The sequence below is a fragment of the Zootoca vivipara genome, chromosome 5 (assembly GCF_963506605.1).
Source record: "Zootoca vivipara chromosome 5, rZooViv1.1, whole genome shotgun sequence".
In the NCBI taxonomy this organism is placed as follows: domain Eukaryota; kingdom Metazoa; phylum Chordata; class Lepidosauria; order Squamata; family Lacertidae; genus Zootoca; species Zootoca vivipara.
Genome location: NC_083280.1, coordinates 57,849,078 through 57,862,053, shown reverse-complemented (window position 1 = coordinate 57,862,053; position 12,976 = coordinate 57,849,078). Strand labels below are relative to the sequence as shown.

The window sequence follows — 12,976 nt, the reverse complement described above, 5'->3', positions numbered from 1 at the left end:
AGGACCCTTGCCAGGGTAAAGTTGGTTGGTTGGTTGGTGGGGAGTGAAATGGATTTATGGTTGAGAAAGAAGAGGCAATGCCCACCCCCCAATAAAAGTTTGTATGAAAATGGTGTGCTCTCACACAGGAGAATGCCTCTTTAGAGGTAGCACCAACTGTGTCCCATGTACCTATAATTTAAAAACAACTACTGTAATGCTTTTTTGTCACTCACAGCTGTTTTAACCAAATGCAAATATATACAGATTTAATTGATAGAATCAAGTGAGATTTCATTACTCTATAGTGACAGACTTAATACTAATCGATACATCCACTGCCGGACTATACAGGATGAAATGCTGCCATATGTCCAGTCGATTCAGCTGGGTTACCTAGGAACAGCAAACAAGGATTCCCCTAGGTTCAGTGCAGTGAACAAGAGTCGGCTGGGATGGCCAGGGCTAAAACAAGCCAACTGGGCACCAAGTTCCCACTCTCTTTTCTTGCAAGTTAGTGGGACAGGAAGCTTCGGAGAATGGGGTGCACCGACCTCGATCCGCTTCATCGTAAAGAAAAGAGAGGCAAACCTAAAACTAGGGAAAGGGCGCTGGATCAAGATCCCCGCACAAAATAAAGACCGTGGCTTTACAGAGAACCAGGCTCAGGGGGTGGAGAAAAGCAGAAAGGGGCGGAATTGCCTACAACGGGACCGAGGGATCCCAATAGTTTTGCCCGGAGATCAGCTCACCAGAAAGGGTGGGAGGGAGTCCCCGGGAGGCAGCCAAGGGGCAGGAAAACACAAGCCGCTCCTTCAAGAGGAAACGCGCCTTGCAATGTGGATAAGAGAGAGAGAGGCGACCGCCCGTGCGCACCCCACCCTTCCCCGCGCGGGCCTTTCTTCCAAGGAATTAGCTCTCTCTCTCCTCCAACTTTGCTCATGGCAAGAATGCCAGACTCTTTGGGGCAGCCCGCGGAGACAATGAACCCAAGGCGGGCGAGGGAAACCAGTGTGCGGCGAGGGGCACCCAGGCAAGGAGGAGAACCACGACAGCTTTTTTTACTGTTCTTTTATTTGTTGCCGCTCTTGAAGGCCAAGCGGAGCCTCAGCAAGTTTCTCCCCAGCCGAACTACCAAACTTGGCCAGGAAGTTCGCAGCGCCCGGCAAGGAGAAGCGCAACAAGCGGGACGAGCCCAGGGGGAAAGCCCGAGGAGGACGGAGAAAGAGAAAACGCTCACCCACGCCGTATTTCTCCTCCCGCTTGGTGGGCACCCAGCGCGTCATGGCGCACGGGAGCCCGAGCCTGCCCGCCGTCTGGGGAAGCCGGCGCACGAAGGCAGGGATGCGCCCAGCGGCGAGTCTAGCGAGCCGCCATTTTCCAGCCTTGGCTGCGGCCGCAACGGGACAAGGAGGAGGAGGAGGAGGAAAAAGTTTGCAGGCGAGGGAGAAGTCATGTGGTACAGGCGGAGTCAGGGGGTTGGAGGCCCTCCCCGTCCCTGGCCGGTAGGAAACCCAGGCTTGGCTTCACTCCACTTCCTCCGGCGGCCGCCTCCGAAGCGAGCCCGCGCAAACGGCGCCCCGCGGAGTCCCAGCCCCGCGCCTAAGTTTAGCCCGAAGTCAGTCCCACTGAGCTCAGCAAAGGAACTTGACTCATATGCAAGCGGACGTGGGTGAGTTTACATAATCGGCAGTGGCGCCGCTTCCAGTAAAACAAAAAACAAAACCCGACCAATAAAGTATTTACTGTACAAGGGAGTTTATCTGGAAAGGCGGGATTTTAGATAGTTTTGCCCGTTTTTCACTCCTGATCCGGGTAATGCTGTCCAAAACGTGCTCTGGCATCATTGGCTCAACGTAGAGCTTTGCTGCTGAGTAAAAATGTTTTGACCCTTAAGAGAAGACTTGCAACTGCAGCTGTCAAGGTTCTAGCCCTTAGGGAGGAGAGACCGTCGGCAGGCATATCTGCAAGTTGCCTCCCACCACCTCCTGTCAATGCACGCAACTCCCCCCCCCCCCCGACATTTGCGGACGGAAAGACTGGTGAGCGGGCACTGCTGCTTAATGGCACTCTTGAGTCTCTGCATCCAATACTGGCTCCAGCTTGCCTCGCCCCTAGGCTGTGAGGAGAATGTGCACAGTTGACACTGCTTCCGAAAAACACCCAGTGTCTTCACGGGAAGTCGGGCCACTATGGGGGGCTGTGGCACAGAGGGCCTTTTCTCTAGCCACCACCCTCTAGGCCTCACTTGGAGGTGGCACTATCTCAGTGTGGGGGGGGGGGCAGGTTCCTTTGGAGTAGCTATAGGGGTCCTGAGCCATATAAGGCTTTAAAGGACAAAACCAGAACTTTAAATTGGGCCCCAATTAAAGCTAGTGCAGTGGGGCCAGAACCAGGGTTATATGTCCATAGGGCTGGGTGATACCTGGTTTTCAACATCATGATATAAAAAGGTAAAGGGTCCCCTGACCATCAGGTCCAGTCGTGTCCGACTCTGGGGTTGCGGCGCTCATCTCGCTCTATAGGCCAAGGGAGCCGGCGTTTGTCCGCAGACAGCTTCCGGGTCATGTGGCCAGCATGACAAAGCTGCTTCTGGCGAACCAGAGCAGTGCATGGAAACGCCGTTTACCTTCCCGCCGGAACGGTCCCTATTTATCTACTTGCACTTTTTTGATGTGCTTTCGAACTGCTAGGTGGGCAGGAGCTGGGACTGAGCAACGGAAGCTCATCCCGTTGCAGGGATTCGAACCGCCAACCTTCTGATCAGCAAGCCCTAGACTCTGTGGTTTAACCCACAGTGCCACCTGGGCCACATCATGATATATTACCAGCTAAATATCACGATATATATCTGCAGCAGCAAAGGTGTGCCATGCTTCATCACAGCAGCAGAGCTGCAGTTTGTTGGTTCTTAACCGGTCCATCCCAATGCAGAATCATCTTGCCCAACTCTGAAGCTTCAGAATTGGAAATAAGTGATGCTAGTTGTCATGCTTGCCAAAGGTCAGCAGCAGCAGTATACCATGGCAAGTATATTTCTTCCTTTCCAACAGTTTCTGCTGTTGTCTTCTCAATGTAGCTATATAGCAGTCTTCGACATTTTCTGACCCAGAACCCACATTAAACTGTTCTCTGTAACATAGTAGAGCTATACAGCAAATATGTGGAAGAAAGGTATACACTTTCTTGCAAAAACTAAAAGTGGAAAGAAAATATCCTGAGGAACACATAACATTTTCTAGGAAATAAAGCTATTTTTGGATACAAGTCTTTTCTTGTATTGGCACTGGTTTGTTGCAGCCCTAAGGCCTGGCAGATTATAAATGAGACTAGAGTTCCATCACTACTGCAAGAAACAGAAGGGAAATATGGAACCATTTACCAAATGCCAATCTGACCTTTTCCTTAGCTAAAACAAAAACTCGAAAAGTAAAACTGCAATAATAAATTCTAGGGAGTGGGGTGGAGAGGCATAAGCGCCTTGTTGTCAAAGGGCTTTGAAAGCTGAAGCTTGAGCCACGCTACAGTTTTTCAGCCTGTCTATTTGTAGAGTTCACAGCTATATTGTTGTATTATTGTATTCCGTACTGTAAATCATATTGAGACTACTTCAAGCAGCAGGCAGTATCAAGTCAGCTGAGCAGGGTGGAGCCACATTGCTTACCTGACTTCCCAAAACGGAGGTCACTGCTGGTTAGGCGGTGGGGAAATTGGCATGGTGTAGGTGCAGCAGTTGTAGCCCTGGATTAGCTTCACTGCCACCCCTGACCCTCTCCGTTTCAGTTACTGGGAGCAACTTGCGTGTTGAGAAGCCATGTAAACAACACTTCTCTGCCCTCCTGATCACTGCTAGTAACAGGCACCTGAAATCCCCCTGCAGATCCAAAGGAGGGCTCACAGGAGTTTCAATACACAGGAATTACAAAGAAAGGTGCCCAAACTGCCAGAGTGGTCTAGTCTAACAATTTATTAAAGAAAGGTACAAAGTTACAGCAAAGGTCTAATGGCTCCTTTCTTGCCCCTTCTCACAGCCTATCATGGGTCAGACACCACCACAAGGAACTGGTTTGTCCACACCTAAGAAAGAAGGAGAAGAGAAGAGACGAAGAGTTTGGATTTGATATCCCGCTTTATCACTATCCTAAGGAGTCTCAAAGTGGCTAACATTCTCCTTTCCCTTCCTCCCCCCACAACAAACACTCTGTGAGGTGAGTGGGGCTGAGAGACTTCAGAGAAGTATGACTAGCCCAAGGTCACCCAGCAGCTGCATGTGGAGGAGTGGGGAAGCGAACCTGGTTCCCCAGATTACGAGTCTACCCCTCTTAACCACTACACCACACACATTCTTTATAGGCCCAGGCAGGCTACACCACATGGGAACACAGGTGGCTGGTATTAACCATTACCTCCCACTCTAGCTATGCTTGGGGCCTGTGGATACATCAAAGCATGTGAAACACATATGAGCTTAGGCAGGGGTCATCTTGACCATCAATGCTACAAGCAGGGCTTCCAGAAGAGCTCAACTTTTCAGGTCAACACAGCACCTAAGAAGTTAAATATATGATAATGATGCTAAAGTTGAAGCTAGAATCTTTTAATTACATCTCTGTTTTCACATACATTTTGGGTTCAGTTGGGCAATCAGTTATTATACACAGGAAAACAGGTGTGATGGAGTCTGATAATGCAATTAACGCCAATTGCATGCCTTCCGTTATACCTTTTATACTACTTATTTTTCTTTGGTGTTCCGATTCATGCCTGTATGACAACGGTATCCAGGTCTCTCCCGGTGCTTTATCCCATTATATTATATCTGCCAAAGAACAGACTTAAGATTCCTACTCCCGTTAATAAACGAACCTTTGAATTCAAAGACCATTGTGATGTACTGACTTGCTCTACTCATCGGCATTTTTGCCTTGGGGTTGGGAGATCAAAAGTCTTTCATCCTCAGTCTTCATGGCTCGTCATCTACTGTATTTAAATGATTTCAGTCCTTAAAAGACAACTTGTAGATGAGAACAGAAACTTTGATCTAAAGTGTTCGTCTTTAATTTTTGAAAACTCTTGAAAATGAAACAAGTGCTCAAATCACCAGTGTGAAAGGGAAAATAGAAAGCTTTTCTATTGTGACTTCTAGGAACCTGAAGTTAAGCAGAATCGGCATTTACCTACGGTAAGCAGTTAACTGGCAGCCACAGACTTTTTTCTTTATCTCAGAAGATTATCAAAGCAACCACCAACTTGTAGGACCTCACTCATCTGTACTGTACTGCCCTTTGTACTTTCCAAGTGTCCTAACCTCAGATGTCTCTTTGAGGAAGAAGGCAGTGGACATGGAGGAAGAATCAGAAGGTAAGAGGGCCCAGAGCTGGTCACAATGGTCCCTGCTAGACCGGAAGCTCCAGTAATGTACAGTAGGAGGATATGTGACCGACACCTTTCCATCCTGAAATGGCCCACCCACCATGGCTGTGTTTCACCTTCTCTTGGAGGCAGTATGCCTCTATATAGCAGTAGTGTGAAGAGAGTGCAGTTGCACTCAGAGGTTCTGATTGTAGGCTTCTGAGAGGCATCTGGTTGGCCACTGGGAGAACAGGATACTGGAGTAGGTGGGCCTTTGGTCTGGCCCAGCAGGGTCTTATGAGGAAGTTCACTTACTGGCAGGTGTGGGTAGAGCTAACAACCTATACTCACTTGCTTAGCTCTTTCTGCATTCCGAGCTTTCTATCGAACTACGTGTCTAGAACACCCTGCTCACTTTGTCTACTAGAGCTTTCACCTGGAGCAGAATACACAAGTCGTCTTGCAGTGATGATAAGAATCCAGGAAGGTAAGGAGAAATAAACACAATAGACTTCAGAACTCTTAAGTCATATGAGGGCAATGGTTTCCACTAGCTTCTGACTAACTCTTCTCATATTGTGTTTACTTCTCACTTTCCTAGATTCTTATTATCACTCCTTAGATATCATTTGTTCTTCACTCCTCATGACTTCTGAGTTCTGTTCCTTTCACAGTGCAGCATCAGGCTACTCTAAAGTGACAAGCAGGCCAAACACCCAACTTCTGCCACTCATCTTGCATACCCCAAAAAAACAATTTCATGCCTTTCACTCAAGAAAGAGGCATAAAGGCAATTGTGGGGGCTTTTCCTGTATTCAGTGTTTGTTCTGGCTTTGTGGTTAACATTATTCTGTCCACATTTTTTAAACTACCGATACCAATCCTGACTCTAAATACACTATTGGATTATGTCCTCTGTCATCAGTAACAACTGAATCAAATAAGCTCTTATAAGAGTTTATGTGTGATTAATTTCTGTATCAAAACCCATGATCAGAAAATTGCTAGTATTGTGACAAAGTTCCATTTCCCTTTTTTTTCATTGTCATTGCCTTTATTTTTCTAAATAAATCAAAGTCACATGAAAATGCAGACACACTTGTTTCTGTGGTTCAGTGGTCTTAGGTATTATCATGACACCAATCAGCCTGAGGAAATCTGAAATATACTGTATAGATAACTATGTCTGGATTTTCCCGGACATTACTGGAATTTCAAAGGTGGAATTGACACCTGGAATTTCTGAGAGGCGACACTTTGTCCTGGATCTTAGAGAAGTCAACCGAAAAAATCACGGTTTCAGAATCACGTCAACAACTTTGGGGTTTGTCTAAATAAATCTCAACAACTTTTGGGTTTTCCTAAAAATATATATATGGCAACCCTAAACTAGGAAATCTGGAAAATGAAACTGGAGCTAAGTGGTGGACAGTGTGCCCCAGAATTAGCACGGAATTTAAATTATGATAACAAATAATATATTCTGAGTCCGCAAATTTTCACGCAGCACTTTCTACCATCCATGGGCACTGAATAAAAGAGCGTCTGTAAGGGAGGGGAACTTTGCAGTTTGACATTACTTTGAAACTGAAAGAATAAAAGCTTCCTTAGACTCCAGCAGTCAAGAAAGATTAGGTAACCTTGGGAAACCAATAATATATATATATATATATATTCCCCCTTCAGACTGTGAAATATATTAGTAGATTTTACACAGTACATTTCTACAAGTAATGTCATTTGCATTATTCTGTTCCACTGCTGGGTAACAACTAGAACAAGATTAAAATAATTTATTCTAATCATACAAACTTCAAAAAAGAACTGAAAAGCAGGCCTGTCTATAGTATCTGCATATTGTATCTCTGCCTCATTTGTTTGGAATTACAAGCCATTTATTAATGTGCTACATGAAATTAAGGGTCATCTCTCTAGAGCTACATAACATCATTTAAAATATTAAATTAAATCCACCCCCACTACTTGCCACCATCAGTATTTGAAATGCCTGGTCATGCAATTGGAAATATATTTGTAATGGGGTGAACTGAAACAGAGCTGTCAATCTGAGTTGAAAAATCTTTGTAATAAACACAGGAGAGATGTCATATGAATGTTGGGAAATAATCAAGTTATTTTGTAATAAGCAACTCTCCTGTGCCTAATAATTTGTCTTTCCAATTATTTTCAGCTTGGATTTGATACATGGATTTTTGGGAGGTCATGTGTGCTGTAAAACCATAAATTACGTTCTGCTGGAGAACATACGAAGAACCCTACTGGACCAGATCAAAGACCATCCTGTTCTCACTATGGCCAACTACCGTAGTTGCCTTTGGGAAGCCTGCAAGCAGGAACATGAACACAACAGCACATTCTCCACTTCTGTTTTTCAACAAATGGTATTCAGAGGCATGCTGGAAGGAGTTCATAGCTCTCGTGGCTAGTAGCCTTTGACAGCCTTATGACGTGTCCAATCCCTTTTTAAAGCAGTCTAAGTTTGTAGTCATCACTACATCTTGTGTAAGTGAATACTGTAGTTTAATTATGTACTGAGTGAAGCCATACCTCCTTCTGAATCTTCCCACCTTTGGTTTCATGGCTGACCCGTGGTTCTGGAATTATGAGAGAGGCAGAAAAGCTTCTCACTCTCCACTTTCTCTGTGCCAGGCATAATCTAATACACCTTTTGTCACGTATACAATCTTACATGTAATCCTTCCTTCAATAAATTTTTTTAAAAAAATTCCTTCTCATCCAGCATACATTCCACCAATCCCACTTCTCTTGGTAAGGTCAAGACTCTGGATTGGGTGCTATGAAGCCAGGGTCTTCGTGCAGTTCTTAATCTCTTTCACTGCAAACCTAATTATAATTACCTGGAAATTGTCTTAAATTAATGGGACTGACTTCTGAATGTATGGGAAAGAAACTCATAAAGAGACCTGGTAATCATAGTGTGAGATTCTTTAATGCAGAATGTGTGGAACAAGGTGATGTTATCAAGAATTAAGTATCACCCTACTTTTCTGTTTACATATAAATGGGCTCTAGGATTTTAAAAAGGAATCTGTTCATTGAATCAAAAGAGTGTGAGTTAAGGCACATACAAATTCACTCATGCACCCAAAAGCATGGAAATTATAAGTCAACATCATATATATATATATTCTATTGTTTTTCATAAAACATGAAAACAGACTGACAGAAGGGAACATGTTCAAAATGTAATGTCCCTCTCAAAGGTCATTACTCATTACAACCCAGATAATGACAAACTAGAGCAGTGCAGGCACAAGATGAAAATATAAATTATGTCTCTGAACCATAGTTTGCACTTTACATTCCTGAAGCACTATACCAATATTAACTATTATCTTCAAAGAACCCTTGAGAGATATAATAGTACATGTATCTGTATTTGTGACTGAAATACAAGAGTGAAAACCAACTATTCCAGAAACGGAAGGAGCCTACATACTTGCTAGTCTTGGTTCAGAGTAGTTAACAAGTCCTTACAAACCACCCTTTTGAAAAATGTAGGAAGATTCTGTACCTGTTTGTGCTTATTAACTATAGGAATGTGGATCCTATATTCAAAGCATGCTCACAATCCGACAATGAGGCAAGTCCTATCATTTTCGGCATGGAAGTGAATATATATAGGATAACATAGTATATTATAGTATACATTGCATATAATATAAATAAATATAGCATACACATACATGTTTTAATGCTTGGATCACAGTAGTTTTTATGTTTGAACTGAGATTTGGTCCTGATGTTGTGGAAGCAGAAGAAGATACAGGCAAGGGGTAGCCAACTTCTGTATTCTCAAAAGGTACTTTGATCTCCTATAAATTGTCTAGGGTCCAGTAGTGTGATTTTCTATTCAACTTGATCTCTTTATTGCTGATCAAACTCTGTAATAAAGGTAGAGCAGGTTAGCGGTAAGAATATAGTAGTTATAGAACATGTTTGCTCATGCATGGACAGGTTGTAACAAAACGAGAAAGGCGAAACAGCTGAATGAGTACTGTCTCTTCATCGGTAAATAAATTTAGGCAAGGACAATACTTAAATAGCATGGTCATGAAGCAGCACAGATCCTTACATTCCACCATGCAGGTGGTGTGAACCAAGCCACATGAGATCCCAGCTAATATTGGGGGCGTTTTATATGGGGGGGGGGAGATGCTCACATCACTTCTTTGGCACAATATTTTTGAACGTGTGCACTAGGGATTCATTTCACTGGCATATCCATGGTTTCACAGGCCACTTAGAGCCCTCAGTCTACCAATTGTTCATTTTTGCTGTACATTTCAACATGTGCAGCTTTTATCATACCAGCGTTTTACTTGGGACAGCTGATCAGATGCCATTTTAGAACTGTGATTTGCAACCAAGAGTTTGTCGACACAAATTCCCAAATGATACTTCAAACTGTGCACAGATCATAATTTGATTGGTGCCATATGGATACTTACACTTTTATGTGCTTTCTGAGAAAAAATGGACCTATCAATCCCAGCCTACTTGGAAGAAACTAAGATAAAGATGCTGCATTCAGGTGTTTTATTTTGTTTTGAAGTATTGTTTGGACAAGTTTATATGAGAGTGCATGCATTTCCAAACTGTGGGATTATGGTCAGTATTTACACAGACCTAAGACTTGTACTGTTACATTTCATGTGACCCAAATTGGTACACTATTTACACATCTATAAAGGCAGTCTACAACCTTAAGCATAATCCTATATAATAAAGTCCAAGTGTCTCTGCGTCCAAGTTTTCCCGTGTGTCCCTCGGTTACTGCGCATGGGCCCCAGGGACACAGGGATTGGACAGCAGAGACTGCACGCATGCGCGCTCTTTTCCCCCCTGCCTCCAACCGCTGCTCCCGGCTGGACACCGCCTCACTGCAGGGCACGTCAGGGAAGCGAGGGTGGAGGCCGGCGGAGGCCTCCTCACAACCCTCCCTGGCCCGTGAGAGGAGCGGCGGGAGGCCGCGAAGCAGCGGCGGCGAGGTAGACGTTTGTGCCCCGCGTCCTTCCAGTCGGCGGCTGCGGGAGAGGAACGGAGGAGGAGAAAGCAACACTTTCTCCTCCTCCGTTCCTGTCCCCCTGCCGCCAACAGCAAGGACAGGTCCCAGGGTTCGGAGAAGCGCTGCGGAAGCGCTTCTCCGAACCCCAGGATGTTCTAGCACCCGTTATTGAACGGGCTGAAATACACTAGTAGGGAATAATCCTATTGAACCTAGTAGGATTTGCTTCTAAATAAACATGCATAGGACTGTGTTGCCTATATTTTACCATAAGTGCACCAGATTGGCAATAAGGCTTATCTGGCAGCCTCTCAGTGTGCACCATATGGCAAAAAGCCTTTTTGTTTAGGCAAACTTTTGCCTTATCAGGCAGATAATATTTTTGTCTGATGCCTCTGTTTCATCTGCTGCTCCTGTCTTTGTTCATTATTATTATTAGATTGTATTTTGAAATATGATTTTTATTACTGTATTTAAAATTGGTTTTAGCTGTTTTTAGCTGTCCCATGTTTGCTGTTGTGTATAAAGCTGGATAAAAATCCTTGTATAAAATAAATGAATAAAAATAAATGCCAAAATCCCTAACCAGCACAATCCTTTGGCCACACATTCAATTTTTTCTGACTATCCTCTGAACCTTCACTTTGTTCCAGAGGTCAGCTATCATTGACATTATTACGTCCAACTGTATAAAAGCATTCATTTGAACTTATCATTCAAAATCCCATTAAGAAAAGATCCTTCTAAAAACTGTTCGTGCGCCCATGTGTTTATATATATCAGTCTTCAGAGCAGACAAGCCAACACAAGGGCTGCCTTGTGAAATTGTAGTTTTGTCTTTAATAAGCCATTCACTGACAGGCAATTATTCACAAAGGTTGTTCAGTGCTAATTTTTTCTTCATGCTGTGCCTTCCTGTCCCTTGATTGTGGGAACGTGCTCCTGTGAATTATAATTATAAGCAAACATGATCTAGTATGTTTGAAATACTGTGCCAGAGCTTGTGCTCTTCCTCTATATTGATTCTGTTCATTATAAAGATAAAGGACTTCTGAAAGTAAAAGTTTGTCTCTGAAAGGAAATGTATTTGACATAAAGCTGCAGTTCTTGGTAAGACTTGCTGTATCGACTAAGGAATCACAATAAGGGCCAAGTCTATTGAAGTCAATGATATTCTCTTGCCAATAACGTTTTTGCGTCAGGCACTTTAGCATGGAAGATTTTACAGCAAGCACAAAAGTCAGTACAGTATAGGAATGGCATCGGCAAGACTAAGAAGACCATAAAAAGGTAAAGGGTAAAGGGGCCCCTGACCATCAGGTCCAGTCGTGTCCGACTCTGGGGTTGTGGCGCTCATCTTGCTCTATAGGCCGAGGGAGCTGGCATTTGTCCACAGACAGCTTCCAGGTCATGTGGCCAGCATGACAAAGCTGCTTCTGGCGAACCAGAGCAGCGCACGGAAACGGCGTTTACCTTCCCGCCGGAGCGGTCCCTATTTATCTACTTGCACTTTGATGTGCTTTCGAACTGCTAGGTGGGCAGGAGCTGGGACCAAGCAACGGGAGCTCACCCCGTTGCAGGGATTCGAACCGCCGACCTTCTGATCAGCAAGCCCTAGACTCTGTGGTTTAACCCACAGCGCCACCTGGGTCCCTATGCTCCCCTAATGCCCTTTTTACATGATCTGTGTCCATGTAAAACAAACACAGAGAGGGGGAGCAGGAGTTTGACCCCATGCAGTCCTCATCTTTCTAAACACAAAAAAGATGTATACATTTTTTCTTACTGACACAAAGGTCTCTCAATAATAGCATACACTTTCTCTGCCAGTGCACAAACATTGAGGAATGATCCTGCCCAACCCAGCCAGTGTAGCTAATAGTTAGGATCATCTACTTTCTGTCTCTTACTCTTTGAACCTTGGATTGTCCCTTAAGCAAAATTCATGAAGCAACCTAGGTTCCTTTCTATGTGAGCCACAGTTCACCATGCCCGTCAGAATTAATTTTGTGTTGAAATGTGGCTATCATTAAGCCAGTGGAGAAACTCTGACATATATATATATATATATGTATGTGTATATATATATATATACATATATATATATATATATATATATATATATATATATATATATACACACACACACACACACACATACAGAGAGAGAGAGAGCGCTCTGTATATTGTGGCACATCAACCATTGACCAAGGCTGACAGCTTTAATTTAATTTGAATATTCTGGGTTCTTAGCTCTCCCTTTGGGCATAATTTTTAATATGAGGCCCATTTGACCAAGGAACATTTCACATCATATGCCCAAGGTATTGCTCATGAAACCACTAGATTATAAAAGGTTGAGATATTCAAATGGGTTATTGTTTATAGTTGCGTTATGGATTTTTAACAGTAGCACTGCACATTTTTATTCGTTTTTAAACCAGGCTTGTTAAAGCATGCTGTAGTGCTGAAGAATTTATGTCATACGGGGTAGGAAAAAAATGTATTGCAGTTTTCTGAAAGAGGAATTTGTATTCACAAATTGCTGCTGTGTGCATGGGTTCCTGCTATGATTGATAGTGCCAATCATCTGTT

At 43.7% G+C, this 12,976-nt stretch overlaps 1 protein-coding gene and 1 long non-coding RNA gene across 4 annotated transcripts in view; one reads left to right on the top strand and one right to left on the bottom strand.

Moving 5' to 3' along the window:
* Positions 1 to 1,380, bottom strand: part of DOCK1 (dedicator of cytokinesis 1) — a 362,095-nt gene extending 360,715 nt beyond the window's left edge. Inside the window, exon 1 of one of the 2 annotated variants that reach the window (XM_035138565.2) lies at positions 1,220 to 1,380. In XM_035138565.2, the coding sequence (XP_034994456.1) occupies positions 1,220 to 1,265 (46 nt within the window). In that variant the 5' untranslated portion in view covers positions 1,266 to 1,380. The remainder of the gene's footprint in view (positions 1 to 1,219) is intronic. The other variant, XM_035138566.2, reaches the window with a different exon arrangement.
* A 30-nt stretch (positions 1,381 to 1,410) lies between these two features.
* On the top strand, positions 1,411 to 10,343 carry LOC132592165 (uncharacterized). 2 transcript variants are annotated; one of them, XR_009557610.1, is made up of 4 exons: positions 1,411 to 1,651; positions 4,011 to 4,187; positions 5,126 to 5,340; positions 7,523 to 10,343. It is a non-coding gene; the product is annotated as an uncharacterized LOC132592165 (long non-coding RNA). The 2 variants fall into 2 exon arrangements; XR_009557609.1 differs by having other exon boundaries at positions 4,011 to 5,340.
* Positions 10,344 to 12,976: the final 2,633 nt, after the last annotated feature.